The sequence below is a fragment of the Amia ocellicauda genome, chromosome 9, assembly GCF_036373705.1.
Source record: "Amia ocellicauda isolate fAmiCal2 chromosome 9, fAmiCal2.hap1, whole genome shotgun sequence".
Taxonomy (NCBI): Eukaryota; Metazoa; Chordata; class Actinopteri; order Amiiformes; family Amiidae; genus Amia; species Amia ocellicauda.
The window spans coordinates 19,020,160-19,039,637 of NC_089858.1; the positions used below are offsets into that span (position 1 = coordinate 19,020,160).

The 19,478-nt window shown below is 41.9% G+C and overlaps 1 protein-coding gene across 1 annotated transcript in view; it reads left to right on the forward strand.

Annotated features, from left to right (window-relative positions):
* The window catches only part of ccdc102a (coiled-coil domain containing 102A), a 66,706-nt gene that overhangs the window by 35,637 nt on the left and 11,591 nt on the right, over positions 1-19,478 (forward strand). The window contains exons 5-7 of the mRNA XM_066713661.1: positions 3-119; positions 4,776-4,985; positions 19,014-19,184. Coding sequence (XP_066569758.1) covers positions 3-119; positions 4,776-4,985; positions 19,014-19,184 — 498 coding nt within the window. The remainder of the gene's footprint in view (positions 1-2; positions 120-4,775; positions 4,986-19,013; positions 19,185-19,478) is intronic.

The following is a 19,478-nucleotide window of genomic DNA, read 5'->3' on the forward strand; positions in this document are numbered from 1 at the left end:
AGCTGAACTTGCTGAAGGAGATGCACCAGGATGAGCTGGGCCGCATGTCAGAAGACCTGGAGGATGAACTGGGCGCCCGTTCCAGCATGGACAAGAAACTGGCGGAGCTGCGTGGGGAGGTGAGGCCTGGGCAGGGGATGGGACACGCACCTTAGCCGTGCCAGAGCAACACCGTGACACAAACTACACGCATAAGCCAATCCACATTGTAGTGTGTGTGTGTGTGTGTGTGTGTGTATATATATATATATATATATATATATATATATATATATATGTACAGCACTGTGCTGTTTTAGTTTTAGGCAAAATGCTGTAAAGTAAAAATGCTTTCAAAAATAGACATGTTAATAGATGATATTTCTCAATTAACAAAATGCAAAGTGAGTGAACAGAAGAAAAATCTACATCAAATCAATATTTGTGTGACCACCCTTTGCCTTCAAAACAGCATCAATTCTTCTAGGTACACTTGAACACAGTTTTTGAAGGAACTCGGCAGGTAGGTTGGCACAAACATCTCGGAGAACAAACCACAGTTCTCCTGTGGATTTTGGCAGCCTCAGTTGCTTCTCTCTCTACGTGTAATCCCAGACAGACTGGATGATGTTGAGATCAGGGCTCTGTGGGGGCCATACCATCACTTCCAGGACTGCTTTACATCATTTTTTCACACCTGCCTAAAACTTTTGCACAGCACTATACAGACCACTGCATTTTTTTCTTAAATCAGCATATCTACATGTATGGCAGCCATTCCATTCCATTCATATTTTTATTTGGAATTTGGGAGAAATGCTGTCAGTAGTTTATATAATTAAAACAAAAAAAAAATCATTTTACCCAAACACATACCTATAAATAGTAAAACCAGAGAAACTGATATTTTTGCAGTGGTCTCTTAATTTTTTCCAGAGTTGTGTGTTTATGTATATATATATACACTCACCTAAAGGATTATTAGGAACACCTGTTCAATTTCTCATTAATGCAATTATCTAACCAACCAATCACATGGCAGTTGCTTCAATGCATTTAGGGGTGTGGTCCTGGTCAAGACAATCTCCTGAACTCCAAACTGAATGTCTGAATGGGAAAGAAAGGTGATTTAAGCAATTTTGAGCGTGGCATGGTTGTTGGTGCCAGACGGGCCGGTCTGAGTATTTCACAATCTGCTCAGTTACTGGGATTTTCACGCACAACCATTTCTAGGGTTTACAAAGAATGGTGTGAAAAGGGAAAAACATCCAGTATGCGGCAGTCCTGTGGGCGAAAATGCCTTGTTGATGCTAGAGGTCAGAGGAGAATGGGCCGACTGATTCAAGCTGATAGAAGAGCAACTTTGACTGAAATAACCACTGGTTACAACCGAGGTATGCAGCAAAGCATTTGTGAAGCCACAACACGTACAACCTTGAGGCGGATGGGCTACAACAGCAGAAGACCCCACCGGGTACCACTCATCTCCACTACAAATAGGAAAAAGAGGCTACAATTTGCACAAGCTCACCAAAATTGCACAGTTGAAGACTGGAAAAATGTTGCCTGGTCTGATGAGTCTCGATTTCTGTTGAGACATTCAGATGGTAGAGTCAGAATTTGGCGTAAACAGAATGAGAACATGGATCCATCATGCCTTGTTACCACTGTGCAGGCTGGTGGTGGTGGTGTAATGGTGTGGGGGATGTTTTCTTGGCACACTTTAGGCCCCATAGTGCCAATTTGGCATCGTTTAAATGCCACGGCCTACCTGAGCATTGTTTCTGACCATGTCCATCCCTTTATGACCACCATGTACCCATCCTCTGATGGCTACTTCCAGCAGGATAATGCACCATGTCACAATGGTCGAATCATTTCAAATTGGTTTCTTGAACATGACAATGAGTTCACTGTACTAAACTGGCCCCCACAGTCACCAGATCTCAACCCAATAGAGCATCTTTGGGATGTGGTGGAACGGGAGCTTCGTGCCCTGGATGTGCATCCCACAAATCTCCATCAACTGCAAGATGCTATCCTATCAATATGGGCCAACATTTCTAAAGAATGCTTTCAGCACCTTGTTGAATCAATGCCACGTAGAATTAAGGCAGTTCTGAAGGCGAAAGGGGGTCAAACACAGTATTAGTATGGTGTTCCTAATAATCCTTTAGGTGAGTGTATATATATATATGTGTGTGTGTGTGTGTGTGTGTAGACCCCACTATGCACAGATTTGTTAAATTAACTTTTTTGCTTTTATGAAGCCTATTCCCCTTCGTTTAATATTTTGATGACAACGTTTAGCACGAAACTCTCATGTAGAGCGAGGTATACCTGTTTACATAGGTGTGTGTGTGTGTAAATATATATTTATATGTATTAATATGTATATATATTTTAAATACCACAGCCCAGAATAGCTATTCCCACTCACTATCCTCTGTTTGCTCTCTCTCTCGCACTGTTCCTGTGCTCTCCCATCTCTGTATCTCTTTCCACACTGTAATTTGCAGAAGCGGAAAAAAAAAAAAAAAAAAAAAAAAAAAAAAAAACCCTGGCACTTGAAGCACTCAGTGCACTGAAATAGATGCACTCTGAGGTCTAACAGCCTAGCAACAACTTATTTTGCACCCTGAGTGCGTTATTCATGTCAGTGTGGATCACAACAAGAATTAAACCTATAATACTGTTATTTACGGAAAACATTGTTTTTCTGCCCCCAGAGGCATCGTTTATTTTAAGATTTGACATGTGTCTGTGAGGTACAATAACAGATCCGGAGCCCTGTAACAATAACAGCGGGCTTTTTAATAAGCTGATAACACAATATCTGTAAAATGAAGGTTTTCCAGTAATGAAATTGCTTTAATAGCCGCTCTCTATTCCACTATTGCAGGGACAAAAAAAGAATGCCTCCAGACAAGGAGATTGAATAGCTAATGAAATATTGTCCAAGGCTGGGACTGCAGGCAGCGTTGAGAGGAGCAATGAAGGCATTCAGAGGTGCTGTTGCATCAGTGAGCTGGTGGCGTCGGTGCCAGGCGAGACAGTGGCATTTAACCTCACGCCCCCTGCCCTGCACCGGCACGCTCCACTGCCTCCCCCATCGTTTGTGGCACAATAAGTCTCTGCTGGCTCAGGGAGGATTACAAATCTCCAGTACTTTTTACGCAAACTGCCTGGAAAAAAGAATGGTGTCTGTGAGAAGCTTCTCTGTCACGGGACATATCAGGCTGTCCTGTCAGGGTTCAGGCTGCTGCTGCTTTTAGTTTTAGGTAGCCCTTGCAGCTCATAGGGCTTTGGCAGTTGACCCCAGGCAAGGGGCCAGGCCGGCCAGACTGGGAGCAGTCATCTACGCCGCTGCTGTTCCCTCAGATGGTCTTCATCAAGGTTGTATTGCCTAGAGTTCCTGCAGCTGGGTTTGATCAGGCGTATTCCACCTAAGGGCCAGAGTCAATTAACTTTTCAGCAGGGGAAAAAGGCAGCGGAGGAAGAGCATTTGTTCACATCCATGTGCTGCCCCTTAGCCAGAGAGGAGCCCGTCTGATTTGGACGAAGCCACGATCGATGCATGGATCAAATCAAAAACGAAAAAGCATGTTTTCCACAGTTACTACATATGGCAGGAATATGCATTTACTTTCTGATCCTGCTGTTTTTGTGTGTGTGTATGTGTGCATGTTTGTGACCGTTTTGATTGTTCCCAAGCCCAGCTGAAAGGTTAATTGAATTGAGCGCCTTACCGGGAGTTCATCTACAGCAGGGCAGTTACACTGTATGTCTGTCCATCCATCTGGACCTAATCAAGGACACTCCCCGTATTGTCTCTAATGGTATGCACATTAACCTTGCCTGGGGTCAGAGACACTGCCACATGAACCCATTGAAAAAAACACCCAAAGTATCAGATGATAGTAAAAAAATCTGGTTCCAGACTACAATTTTTTAAACTGAATTCATTGAGTGTTTTTACATCCTGGTGAGACATTCTTTACTTTTTTTTTAGAAATTATTGCACAAAATTATTCCTTCCAATTACTCTGAGAGGTCTGGATATTGACCATTCAGGCTGGTATTTTGTAATGTCTGAAGAAAATGCTGGTTGTTTTGGCAAAATTACTCAAATAGAAATGCTCTTGGCTTCACATGTGTGGTATAGTTCTGTTTTATCTGGGTTTAAAGCATTTCACATTTTCAAAGACGTATTTCATAAGTTCCAAAGCCTGAAGTAGGCAAAGCTGCCGAACGTTTGCCTTCAGTTTCTGCAAATTTTATCTTAGATTTTACTGTTTTAAGGGCAGCTTTGCTGGACTGAGACTTTGGAAATTATCTTGGAGAAACAGGATATACGTTTGATGTCACTGACTGTTTGCCAGACTAAACAGGAGCTTTCAAAAATATGCCATCTTCTCTCTGGAACATCTAAAAGATATGTTTTGTCTTCCCACATGTTTTTACACTTTTTCCAGCATTTAGAGCTTGTCAAAAAAACATCTAGAAATGGCAATTGATGTTTTATGTTTTTTTATAAATCTGTTTTACAACATTCAGACCTGGCTTTCATGTCATCTCTTATGCAGACTATGACTTTGTGCTATTTAAACACTACGAAGAAGCCACTCTCCTCTTCCTCACTCTTCCCTTTCCTCTGTTCTTCAGTGTACAGAGCCCGTGTCACTGTTGGTTCCCCTTCTTGGTCCCTGTCTCTCTTGGACCTCTCTTTGTCTTCCCCACTGCCTCTGTGCGTCTTTCTCTCTGACCGCGTGCCTCGCCTGTCTTCCGGTCCACAGATGGAGCGTCTACAGGCGGAGAATGCGGCCGAGTGGGGGCGGCGGGAGCGGCTAGAGACGGAGAAGCTGACACTGGAGCGCGACAACAAGAAGCTGCGGGGGCAGATCGAGGACCTGGAGGAGCAGCTGGCTCGCAAGCGTAGGCAGGCTGCCAGCGCCCTGGACACAGACCTCAAGAGCATCCAGACTGAGCTGTTCGAGAGGAATAAGGTGAGGGGATCAGAGCAGGCCGAGTGGGGGGATTTCCAGGTATGAATGAACAATGCAGCTGAAGAAGTGAGAGGTCTGATTTAAAATAGATTTTATAATTGGCTGATTCAGCTCTTGGCGTGATAAAGACCCAGGCCTTGGCCTAGGGTCAGTACCTTGAAGGCTCTGCAGGACCAGTAGAGCTCAGAGCTTCAGACACCTTGTCCAACAATCAATAGCACCGAAGCGCTCGGAGGTGATGGGAAGGGAGTCAAGAAACTCCTGGGTTTGATTCCTTGAATTAAAATGATCCCCACGTCCGTTATTTTCCTGGAAAATAATGTTTAAATGTTTAAAACACCAAGCAATTTTTATGTACTGGTTTAACAATGATTGCTTGTATATTACACAGCAAAGATTCATCCTGTGTGAGAGCATATTTCAGTTTAGTTGCTCAAGGTTACAATTACTAATTGTAGAATTGTTGAATAGCATCCTGTTTCTACTTGTGGTTAGTGTTTGGAAACTGCATACACAAAGACCCTCCTTTCTCTGTTCTTAGAGGCAGAGAAAGCACCTCCTTCGGGTCCAGATCTCTCCTGCAGGCAGTGTGTGGTTGCTTTTATCCACAACGGAGAGATCTTTCATTTTCTTCGTGTCCGGTCTGTCTATTCTTCTCTGTCCATGTGTACTCTGCAAGACCAGGTGCGCCTTTATAAGAAACTATTAAAGAAATCTATTAGGAAATAAAAAACACTTACTGGCTGGGTTTACGAGGGCCATTAGGAGTTGAGCTGTTTCAGGCGTGGACGATTTATGGAGTTGGCTTAAAGCATTTTACAGGACAGGCTGTAAATCTCTGGGCCCCCTTCTTCCCAGAGCTCAGGGTGGGGCCGGCCAACAGAGTGAAGGCCAGGATCAGGGAGTGTTGTTAGTGTGAGGAGTTGAAGGAGAGAAGGGAGCGAGCTGTAGGTTTCCTCTTTTGGCCCTGCTCTACCTCTGTAGTGCGCGACTTCTGCCGTCTGTGAGAAGGAGACGGGGAAACAGGGTCAGAGAGCTACAGAAGTTACAGAATGCTGGCCAGTATAAAAGACACTTGAAAGTGAGAGAGATAATTGAGACTGAGAGGGAGAACAGATTAATGTGACCCCGCAGTAGCTGCTGAGATTGATATATTGAGCGAGTTATGGAGGCTGAAACAGATGTAGAGATTAGGAGACAATACAGAGGCTGAGACAAAACAAAGTGAGATTAATAAAAGAGATCAATAAAACAAAAACGATAAAAGTCTGAAAGCCTTCCGCAAATGTTCGCGAGATTTATTTCTTGTTTGGTTTTGATGTTTATTTATTTATTTGTTGGTAAATACGCTGTTTCTGTCCATCTTTGATGAAAGCCTTTCTTAAAGGACTCCATCATGTAATCTTTCTTATCAAACAGGTCGTGCTCCCTCTTTCCATTGATTATCTATGCTTGGAAAAAAAGGGCGAAGAAAACGCAGTGCCATTCACATGGAAAACAAAAACAAGTAAGCAAGTGTTACACAGAAGGTGGCCTAAGATTGAGGGGTAAAAGAGATTAATGCGAGTCTCAGTTGCTATTGAGATAGATATATCGATCGAGTTATGGGGACTGAAACAGATGTAGAGATTAAGACACAATGCAGACAGTGAGGCAATACAAAGTGAGATTGATATAAAATATATAAAGGTGTGGAGTAAAGAAAACAGCCTGTGCAGGATATATAGATTGATGTCTTCTGTAGGGATGCAATTTGGAGAAAGGGTGGAGGAATCTGGAAGTGGACATAGTGGTGGATTAAGATGGATGTGGGTGTAGACACAGCCAGACTAGAGCGCACGGAGAAACAGAAGAGTTTCAAGGAAAACACAACTTGTTCATAGAGAGGGAGATGGATGGAGAGAGGGAAGAAGGGTATAATCACAACATTTTAAGCAAAGATCCTATTAAACCAATAAAACAGCGCAATCAATCAGAGATGAGCCAAGCGGGTTTGTTGTAATTGAGGTTAATGTACCTCCCTTGTGTTAGATTTGAATAAGTTAAAGTGCATATACACTCACCTAAAGGATTATTAGGAACACCATACTAATACTGTGTTTGACCCCCTTTCGCCTTCAGAACTGCCTTAATTCTATGTGGCATTGATTCAACAAGGTGCTGAAAGCATTCTTTAGAAATGTTGGCCCATATTGATAGAATAGCATCTTGCAGTTGATGGAGATTTGTGGGATGCACATCCAGGGCACGAAGCTCCCGTTCCACCACATCCCAAAGATGCTCTATTGGGTTGAGATCTGGTGACTGTGGGGGCCAGTTTAGTACAGTGAACTCATTGTCATGTTCAAGAAACCAATTTGAAATGATTCGAACTTTGTGACATGGTGCATTATCCTGCTGGAAGTAGCCATCAGAGGATGGGTACATGGTGGTCATAAAGGGATGGACATGGTCCGAAACAATGCTCAGGTAGGCCGTGGCATTTAAACGATGCCCAATTGGAACTAAGGGGCCTAAAGTGTGCCAAGAAAACATCCCCCACACCATTACACCACCACCACCAGCCTGCACAGTGGTAACAAGGCATGATGGATCCATGTTCTCATTCTGTTTACGCCAAATTCTGACTCTACCATCTGAATGTCTCAACAGAAATCGAGACTCATCAGACCAGGCAACATTTTTCCAGTCTTCAACTGTCCAATTTTGGTGAGCTTGTGCAAATTGTAGCCTCTTTTTCCTATTTGTAGTGGACATGAGTGGTACCCGGTGGGGTCTTCTGCTGTTGTAACCCATCCGCCTCAAGGTTGTACGTGTTGTGGCTTCACAAATGCTTTGCTGCATACCTCGGTTGTAACGAGTGGTTATTTCAGTCAAAGTTGCTCTTCTATCAGCTTGAATCAGTCGGCCCATTCTCCTCTGACCTCTAGCATCAACAAGGCATTTTCGCCCACAGGACTGCCGCATACTGGATGTTTTTCCCTTTTCACACCATTCTTTGTAAACCCTAGAAATGGTTGTGCGTGAAAATCCCAGTAACTGAGCAGATTGTGAAATACTCAGACCGGCCCGTCTGGCACCAACAACCATGCCACACTCAAAATTGCTTAAATCACCTTTCTTTCCCATTCAGACATTCAGTTTGGAGTTCAGGAGATTGTCTTGACCAGGACCACACCCCTAAATGCATTGAAGCAACTGCCATGTGATTGGTTGGTTAGATAATTGCATTAATGAGAAATTGAACAGGTGTTCCTAATAATCCTTCAGGTGAGTGTATATATACTTGTCGCAGTATTTGGGTATAAATAAAGTATTTTGTATGGTGGTAAGGTAAAGGGGATCTAAAAGCAAGCTGCTGCAAAGGTCTTGGCTGTTCATTAAGTGGATATTACCACCTGAGTTGGAGACATTTTCTTTATATACAGCTCTGGAAAAAAATAAGAGACCACTTAACATTGATTTCTGAACTTGGAGTGGTCTCTTAATTTTTTCCAGAGCTGTATATAATGTTAGTTTTTTTTCCACGTTACAGAAATCCATCTTTCACATGTATATCACACGTATATATATATATAAAATTTGTTTACATTTAAAGTCTGCCTTTATGGTTTTCCCCTCACCAATTGTTTTTGCATAAATTATATAATTGGCACATTGATGCTGGTGAACAGATATGATCATTTCAGCTCCGCTATCCAGAACTGAACTAATTCATTATTCAAATGTATATTCGCTTTCCCATTAGAAAAGCTGCAGCTTTATTCTTTTTGACATCTGTATATTTGTAGTTGCCAATAAGACCGCTGTTTTGAGGAGCATGGCGGCAGGTGGGTGGTGGGGGGTGGTCTTAAGTACATTGAACAGATCATCTCCAACTGCTGACGGAATGAAATGTGCATTTGCAGTGTGTCCTTGAGAGCAATGTGGACAATTCAATAGACATGCATTCCTATAGTGTGCTGTGACATACTGATTTGATGTTCTGTTCCTTGCTATTCATTTTCTTAATCAGTAGAAGACTGCACAGACAACATGCCTCAACTGTGCACACACTAAGTACAGTTTTGATGCAGAATTGTGCGTATTGTGTTCTTCAAGGCATGGGGGATTTGATAAGCAGGATCCTAGTGCAGGTGTGTTGTGTAGTCTCAGTCTCAGAATGTGCTCATGGAGATACTAACTGGCTACGGAAGTACAGCACAGGCTATGGAAGCTACTTGTTGGAATTAAATGAATAATTTGAGTGCCAGCAAATGCAATACAAGACTATTGATGACTTAATCTGCTTTTTACGAATTCATGGCAAGCCCGGAGTATATGGGGGGGGGGGGTGGAGAATAAAAAACAAAAGATATCTAGATAAAAGTTTTACAGCCTTCCCCAGGACATAATTACGGTTATGTTGATATAAAAAATCTGCCAAATTCCCCAGGCTATTTCCATTCCATTAAACCAAGCTTTAAAATTTGGATCATTCCATTTTCATTTGTGTTACTTCCACAAGGATATATCTGTGCTTTAAATAAAATGATACCTTATGAAGAGCACTAGGACAGAATGTTCCTCTCTCTATTTAAAATATATATTTTCGCCTTGTATGGTGAGACCTGTATTCTATGGCAAGAAAATAAAATGTCCCCCCTATTTTGGGAAAATCAATTCATATGGTTTCTACTTTGAAATCTCTCAGTGCTTAATCACTTTTGTGTTCTTGAAGAGTACCAAAAAATGCTTTATCTTTCACCAACAAAATTTAAAACAAGTAAGCATTGGCCAACTGAAGATAACCTACAGAGTCTGTGCCAAGGGAGCACCTTATGTTAATTATTTACAGCTAATTATACAATGGCTCCTGCAGTCCAAGATTACAGCATGCTCTTTTGTTTTGTTTACACAAAGTACAGTAAGGTAGTTGTTATACAGAGCTGACACTGTTACATGTGGTTCCACTCCAGAGGAAACTGAATACAGCTGTCATGTCCAGGACCAGCCAGCACAAGGATGGTACCTGATGCGTTAGGGAGTCATAAGGGCTCTTTTAGATAGTGAAAATACTTTTTTGTATTTCTTATTGTGAATAATATCATTTTATTTATTAATTATTAAACAGAATTAATTGTTTCCACAAAGTGTGAAAATACCATTCCTGTAATTAATGGCATGAAGGAATGTTAGATTTATCTAATTTTATCTACAAATGACTTTTTCTATAGAGATTTTCAAGGCCTTCCTGTGATTCATTGACTTCAGTATACAGGCTACACAAAGGCCTTTTGACCTCACTATAATAGTTCTATGCTTTTTGTGTTCAGACCTCAGCCAAATCTGTGAACATTTATTACTACCTTAGATTAATTATAATTATTAATATGTACAGTTTTGTTTTCAGGAAATTAAATGTGTGGGGAGGTGTGAGGGGATGACATATGATAAATGCATGTACCATGTATATTACAGTTTCTTTCATAGAAAGTTTAAGGGATGCCTTTTTAGTATTCTTGGATGATATTTTCCTTAGTATTGCCCAGGGACTCTGACTCTTCCAGCCCTACCATACTGCAAAGAACAGGATTCCACGGCATATTTTGAAAAGAGGGAATTGTGAGTGCCAAACCTTCCCCATAGACTGTAGTGCTTCTTACACAGATGGCATGCATCACACTACAATAGTCGGTGCCAGAGAGCCTGATGATATTGCAAGGTGTGCATTTTTCAGACTGAATGCCATGGACAAAGAAGCCTACCTTGCAAATGGACGTTCACGGACACGGAAACAGTAAAGCCTCATTAGTGAACGATTTATTTCAAGGACAGAATGCTTAGTTACCTATAAAAATCTAAAGAAATAAGGCCTCTTACTCACACACATACATAAACAGATTTTGTTAACACACAGATCTCCGTCCAGGAAGGAATAAAATATGCTAATAAAACTTTTTGCAATAAGCAATTATAGGTTAATGGTTTTGATACATTAAGTGATTTTGTTGTTTGCAACACCATCTGCTTGTTTCAGGCAATTGCACTGTTTTGTTCGGATGCACTGTGCTGTTGCTCTTTTTTTTCTGTTCTTTTGGTTTGTGTAATTGCAAAAATACAAGCCATTCTGTCTTTCAGAAGTACAACGTTTACACTGCAAGGTCAAACTGGCTTTGGCCTGACTGTCAGGATGATTCTGATCAACATTCTCTTTCATGTTTACACTGAGGACGGATCTAAGCAGTTTCAGATAAGATCTGTGCACATTCCTCCTAATTACAATACGTGCTGTGTGACGCCATAATGACCACCCATGAACGAGTTTTCTCCTCCCCCAAACGGAAGTATTCCAGATTTATTTAGTTGCACTCTGGTAGAGGATTACAGACAAAACAAATACATAAAATACACATCAAATGACCATCTCATTAATGCAAATTATATATAGAAGCGAGATAAAAGTTATTATTTATCGCCAAATACAACATTTGTGTGCTCCTTCCTAAGGCCCGGCTGCGTTTATGCTGCAGTTAGGATGGATCTAAGCTGTTGTAGGGCCACTTCCTGACCAGGCTGTGTTTAGGTCAACTGTAGTGTTTAAACGGCGTTAGGTTGCACAGAGCCGTCCTAAAAACAGCCACAGAAAATGCAGTATAAGTTTATTTGAAATGCTATTCTGTGACCAGAGACCCGATGATATCCTGTAATAACTGGTGAATAAGTGCACTATATGATAACACTCGCACCTGAAGAATGCATTCACTGCGTACAATAATATGTAGCTATTTGGTCCCCACCCTCCTCAGTTTTGTTTGGCTCCTAGCAGGTCCTCCTTTCCTCAAGAGTCCAATTGTATAAGAACATCTGCAGGGAGGATTTATTTCTAGAAAGCAGCCCTGAGGACAAACAATAATACTGACATGTTGTAACACTGGCACATCCCAAAGGAAGCACAGATATAGGGTGCACTGGTTTTAAGTTTTGGGAAAGGACTAGACTGACAGCAATAGATAAACTAGCCTCGGCACCTGAAGGTATACAAGTGTTATAAATGATTGCATTAAATAAAAATCCCCTTGGACGTGTCCACAGTCCATTTAAATAAGGCGATGATATCATGTGTGAATGGACTCCAAAAAGAAGTAGCTGTTTTTTTTTATTGTTATTATTTTATTTTTAGAGTGTTTGGGAGCAGGTTTTATCTTTGCCTTAATATTAATCACCAGCTACTTTGTTTGTGGAGTCATGGAAATAATGTGGTTATGGGAACAAAAGACTGATGTCAAAGATGTGCTTTAAGTGTACATAATAGACCAATTACAATAAATATGCATAGAAGTTACTTTCCATCTGCCTGGGTTCGCAGCTGAAGGTAAATTACAGTAATGAGGAGAACGGGAGAGGGCAGGGAGCGGGCGAAGGAATTACAAGCTTGGGGGTCATTCTACAATGTTCTGGAACTAAAGATCAGCATTCTGTGTGTTATTATCCTTGGAGTCTCCCTAATCAGTTTTTCATTTGCTGTCTAAACCCCAGTCAATTTTATTGAAAAGACTAAGGATTTAAAAGTGGAAGCTGTCATTTAATTAAAATAAAAAAAGAAGAAGTGTAACCTACAGGACTCTCCAGGCCTACATTGGAGAAACGAGAAATTAATTTGCACAAACAGGAACATCATAAATGTACAGTCACAAAGATCAGTGAATAGCTGTGAAAGAAGCCTAAGTTGTTTATTATGAGTATGCTTAAATCCACCTTTGGTGAACTGGCGACGAAGCAGTGGGCCCTGCCTGATGGGCAGACTGCCAGAACACAGTGTGAATGCTAGTGGTTCACCTGCCTGCCACAAATGTTTGTCTCAAATTCCAAATATATTACATTATTAGAAGAAAATCTAAGGTAAAACAAAATCAGTACATAAAAAAGAGGTTTACAAAATGAAGCATGATGGGACTGCAGGGAACCTGTAAGTTCACCTTGGTCAGAGCCAACTGTGTCTCCTTATTAAGAGAGGAGGGTGGGGGGGCTGCAGGTTGGTTGCTTTTCCTCTTATCGTGATGCACAGTGTGAAGAGCAAGAAGGCGCATCAATTGGTTATGGGAGGGGGGCAATAATGTAACCACCAGTATGTTTGTAATACATATTAGGCACAATAATGAGGACATGTGTGCTGTGTGGCTTGTTTAAACTGATGTTGCGTTTCAAATGTATAGTTTTTTCATTGCTGGGAATGCATATCTGGCTGTTTCTTTGTGCCCAAGGTTCTCGCCTGTAGTGACTTATCAATGTGGCTGCAGTTGGTGGCGTCTTGTAATTCCTTGGGGCCTGATGTTAGTGCTGATTGGCCTGTGGTTTTCTTTCAGTACCTTGGCGTTACTGGCTCGCGTCCTGTTGTATGTCAGCCTTGAATTTATGAACGAGAAAGACGCAAAAGTCTGTTCTTGACAGGCAGAAATTCATCCCTCAACAATGTGCTGCTGAATGGAGAGTGGGTGGAGAGGAGGGCCCAACCTGTCATCCAGAATTTAAATGCAGGTCTGCAGTGAAGACAAGAAAGGGTTGCTTCGTTGTTATCATCAGCGAAAAGGTTCTGAAAAACACATAAAGACGGAAATGCCCGTTCCTCGAGAATGACACTAGAAGTCCATGGGATGACTGTTGTCTGTTCAGAGAAACTGAGTGGGAGATGGATAAGAAGCCTCTTCAAAATGGCAAAATAAACAAGAAAACTCAAATTCTACAGCAGAGGTGACAGGATGGCAGTGGCAGTGCAGGTAGAGAGAGTATGCTAGGGAGAAGGAGCAGATTACTGATGCCTGCTGATCGCGATGCCTGGTGCTTTTAAGAACCCGTATGCTAATGAAGCCTGTCCCAGGGCAGGCTAGGGAAGGGATTAACTGCAGTGATAGCCCTGGGCACCCCTGGAGCCTCGCTCCCTCACTTTTAATCACTGCAAGTAAGCGCTGCCCCTGTGCGTTTAGCTTCCTCAGGTCACGGCTGCAGGTCACTCTAACACATACATGCATTATGTACTGAGGAACAAAGGCTAGAGGCTGTGTATGTGTGTGTGTATGTATATATATATATATATATATATATATATATATATATATATATATATATGTGCGTTTGCATGCTGTTTCTCTCCATGCTCTGCTAGGTTTTTGATTTCCTCACTTATATATATTCAGAACACTTTAACCTTTTTTCTACCACCCCCCCCCCCCCGTTTCTTGTCGCGGCAGATTTTTTTTTCTTTTCCCCGTTGACAGCTGCTTGCTTGAAGGGATGCTTAAAATTAAGTTTGTGGCCATCAGTGGAAGGCAGCACGTAGAGGTGTGAAATGGAGGGCAATCTGATAGTGCTGGAAAATTATGTGCCAGATCGGTGTGGCAGGGCTACGAATTATGTGGCTCCATGGCCAGGCTGTCAGAACTCAGAGACTGAAGGCAAATGTCAGTTGGTTAACAGTAAATATTGTTGCTGGGGAGGTCTGACTGATATTGTGACTGCACAGTTACCTTTAGCTTGTCTTTTGGCCAGTATTATGTCTTTTCTTTTTTTTGGCTCATTATGCTGTCTAGGGACAGTTTATCTGTTGCCGCCTGATTAGATAAGTCAAAATGTAATAGCTCTTTCCTTTGAGAAAAAACTTGGTTCCATATTACTGCTAACCATTATAAATCCTTACATTACATATTGTAATAATGGGACCACGATAGCTTCTTAATGACTTTGGGTGCAAGAAAAAAACACTTATTATGTATCTCAATTGTTGAATTATTTCTGTGTACTGGACCAGACAGATAAGAGTGATTAAATCTGGGAGGCAGGCCAGTGGTGGGATTTAGTAGCAGGCAGAAGATAGGGGTGTTCTGTCTTTCAGTTGTAGAAGTGGCCTTGTTCTGTCAGTTATGCCTTTATTTTTCAATAATAAAAGAAAGAGAAAAAAAAGACCAAAGTTTGAGAACACCCTTGGCATTTAACCCAGTTATGTTCGCGTGCGCAAGGCTTCCCAGTGGCGGTGTCTCGGGGTGGATGTGTTTGAATACTGTTTGTCCCAGCAGTGGGGGATGGCAGTGTGCCCTCTGGGATTGCCTCGCTTTGTTTCAATGCAGTGTAATAAATTCACTGGGAATGGTTAGGGCTTGGGACCCAGTCAAGGAGAAACATTTAACAGCCAGCCTAGCGTGACAGGGAGGGCAAATAATTTTTCATGTTACAGAGATCTATCTTTCACATATATATCACATATATATTAAAAAATACATTATATGTAGTGTTTTTATCTTGGACATTTCTGGTCACTTGCAATAGTGTGACCCTTTTTCAATTAACTGATACATCTAGCCACCTTGTCCACCAGTAAATCTGCACTGTACCAAACAGACATATTCGGTAGTCACAAGAAAATCACATTTTCTATCAAATTTAAGGCCCATATTATTTATTAGTCCCATGTTTTTTTGTTTTGTTTTGCTTCAACCAAAAAACCTATTTCAACATTGTCTTGTTTGAAGACCACGTTTGTTTACTCTTTGGAAAGCAAGCTATTAAATCAGACCTCATTCTATATAGCATTTAATCAGAAACTGTTTATTGTTTTTATTTGTCCTTCCACAATATCAGCAGCCAATTCCCTGGTGATGAAAATTTAAATGTCAACAGTGAGGATTACATTTCAAACGGCAAAGGAGAGCGTTTGTTAATATGACTGAAATTTCAAACCTGACGTGCAGCGTTTTGGGAAGCGACGTTCTGTCAATAAATCATACTCCTGTGACTTACATTAGGTAATAAAAAAACAATAGCAATAAATCAGCTGTGTGTTTTCAAGAGGCCAACATACACTACCTGCTTTGTTTTCTTAAAATAAAATGAAATAAATTATCAGTCAGTCTTTCCGGCTTTGAAAGAGATGCTATGAATTCTTGTGTTTTACTGAAGAGAGCCCAGAGGTGTCCAGTCACTGGCAGTGCAGAAGCAAGGCTTTGTGCTTCAGTGCGCTGAAGGCTTTAGCTGTCACTGTTGGGTCTCTCTGGCAGTTTGGCATCCTGCCCGAGTGGCGTCTGCTCCTCCTAGACTTCCTCCCTGACCCACATTTCCTCCTGAGTGTGCCAGCGGTGCCAAGGTAAGACTGCAGTATCTGGTACGCGGGACAGGAAGCTTCTGTATAGACCCCAGACTGGGCCCTGATCCCCCAACCCATTCTATATATTTCAGCTGGGCACTTACAGGCTGATGTGAATGTGTTTGTTTGTTTTTTAATTTGTTTTCTTGTCCTTAGTCTGCCTGAAAAATTCCTCCCATTTATTATATCTTCTTCCTTCCTGTTGTGTTTGCTATCGCTCAACCCGGAGTCAGGAGCATATTCAGTTACACTATTCAGGGGATTTCTTTCTCTTCATTTCTCCATGTCTCGCCTTGTTCTATCTTACCAATCTGCCAAGCTGCATGTGGTGGAAAATATCTTGCAAGGAATGTCAGAATGCCTTAGACCAGCCAGTAGTCTAATATATAACTTCACTTCATTTTATTTCTTCCTTTATTATATGTGACAGTCTCGCTCTGTGTCTTTGTTTCTCTCTTTGAGGTCGAAGATTCCCTTCAGTGTGTTTTTTTTTTTTTTGCTACGTCTGTTCTTTCCTTTGTTCTTCACCTCTGCACTGTTCTATTATCCCCCCCTTCCCCTGGTCTCCTTTCCTGTGTCTGTTTGTTTCATATTGGAGCAGCAGTGGAAGTAAGGTACAGATGTGCCATTCTGAGAACAAAGAGCGTATGTCAGTGAGCCGCCCCTCTCGGTCAGGCTCCGGCCTTCAGGCTTCCTGTCCGTGGCCCCCGTCTCCACCGCTCTGCTATCAGGTGACCACTGGAGATGTCTCGCATTCTTATCACTGAACCCTCCTGTGGTTTCAATGCGATTCTGGGAAACGCATTAAAGTGTAATTGTGAAAGTGATAGGGGGAAGCAAGTCAGTGTAACCCTTCTGGATGTGTGAATATCCGGGGGCCGTGCTGATCGATAAATCACGTGTTTATTTCATTATCGCTTTCAAAGTTCAGACAGCGAGGAATGAAGCAGGTGATAGACAGACAGGAAGCTGGGTCTTTGCTTCACCCTTTCCCACTCAAGAGTGATTAATATACTTGGGGCCACTAAACCAAATATTTCTAGTAGTTTCTGGTATTATTCTACCTGTCAAAGGTAAAAATCAAAATGCTTTTCACTACACAGCAACTGTGTTTGTAAATAAGTAGAAAAGGGGGAAAACAAATAAACTAGAGAATGAGACACCAGATCTCATTATTTTTATTTTTTTATTTCTGGCCTTTCCTGCCCCTCCCCTGTGATCTCAGTGAGAGGCTCTCTTTATTAATGTATGTGCCTAGGGCTGGGTGTGATCTGCATTTCGGTTCAGCTCAGTCTTATACTAATTATTAATGACCTGTGTTCCCTCTGCATTCCTTCACAGTCGCCAGTGACAATCTGTGCCGGCCCCTCCTGACTCCTTTAGTTTGAAATGACGAACATGCTCCTCTTTATAATATGCTTTCAAATCTGAAGTAATGCAAGCCTCCCCGCCAACCAGCAAATTGGAGGCAGACGGAGGTGCGTTTTGTGGGGTCAGTTCTCACTTTTCATTCATAATGCATTATGCTGCCTCCTTTCCAGAGTAAATGACTGAGCAAGTTAACCAGCATATTAATTATTAACTCTAATAAAATGCACAGTTAAGTGTCTATCATTGCCTTGGTGAATGTGTGCTTGAAGTATATTGGCTGCTATGGAGTTGTTGTCCCAGGACAGAGAAGAATCATTTTGAGGTTCATGTTCAATCCACCAAAATGCTCAACTCCATAAGAATACTGTGGGGCTGTTTTCTCCCCCCGATTAATTTATCTGTAAGCAGCATACTCACATATTTATGTATTTCCCCTGTTTTATCTTTTCCTTAAAAATAATGGTTGGCTTGCTGATGTTTAAGGAGGGTTTAGACATCAAAGGGGTGATGTTTTCCTCACGTGGTGACCTGTCTGTTCCTAATATTAAAGACGTGTTCACTTTAATCCCACTTAAGCTTTCTTCCTCCTGCATTTTCTTCTGTACAGCTCCAGACAAAACCTACGTCTTTCTTTTCTGATGTTGCACATTTAACGCTTCCTTTTAAAGCTGTAGTGATTAATGCCGATCATCATTAGTCTGTACAGAGCATGGGGTGTCAGATTCGAGAGGCTGTGGAGATTGATCATCAGTGTCTGAAATGTGATGTTCAGCAGGGCCCTCGCTGCTAGCCTGTGGATCCCCATGCTGTCTGCCTGCTGGCGTTGTCACGAGGCACTTTGGGCATTTTTGAAGCTGGCATGTCTTTTGATGGCTTTTCTTTATTTTTCGATTAGCTGCGAAAACTGGACTGGTTGGCTGCTAATTTGGTACGTCTGTCAGTAGTGACAGTGAAAGTAGGTGTCGTTTTCAATCGCCAAAGTCTCGAACAATGCCTTGAGAAGTGGTTTGTTTTTTCCAAGAAGTAACTCTTCTTTGAGCCCTGCTCATAGATGACACCTCTGCAGAATATCAAGGAGTACAGCTCATCTCACAAGAGTTAGAGCACAATGCGTTCACATGCTTGATTTATTCTCTGCTGGTACAGGGAGACAACAGCAAGGGCAGTCTGGCAGTTCAGTTAACTGAATCAAAATCTTGAAGTGCCAAAGCAGACAAACCAATTTGACTCTGGTCTTGGAATGTGTAGAACACACTGTGGATTTCAAAATACTGGAATTTGTGTGCCTTTTGCCTTTAATTAATAACGAGATTTTATCCAGCACTGGTCCTGAATGGACAATGAAGGCTCTCAATCTACAAATAGCCATGATAATTGCATATTACAATGTGTGCGTGGTGCTGACACAATGCAGAACAAGGTTCCAGTGTAGTATTGTGTTGCATTGCGTTGTGTTGTGTGGGGATGCTTGCGTGTCTGTGTTTGCTTGTATGGATCTAAACCGAAAAGATCGTGTTCAATTGTGTGAAATTCTCTTGCTGCAGGAGCTGGGTGACATGCGGCATGTGCACTCCAAGCTGAAGAAGCAGTACCAAGAGAAGATGGCGGAGCTCGCCCATGCAAACAGGAGAGTGGAGCAGCACGAGGGCGAGGTGAAAAAACTGCGGTTACGAGTGGAGGAGCTGAAGAAAGAGCTGGCCCAGGCAGAGGATGATGTAAGCCAGTCCGCACTACAGATCTTACCCTTTGTCCTGGACAACAAGATGGGGCCGGGGATGAAAAGGGCGATTGGCCTAATGCAGTGGCAGTGCAGAATGATGCACAGGGCAATGCAGATAGCTCTGTAAGAATAGATAGTGAAATATAGTGTGGAACATTTGTTTTGCTTTGTATTTCAGGCGTGAGCTCCCATGATTGTCTGGATTGTTTTTTGAAAGGAAATATTGTAGATTGTGTTTGATAAACCAGAGTGTTCTCTGAAGAAATGGCCCCTCTGTGTTCATCCCCAC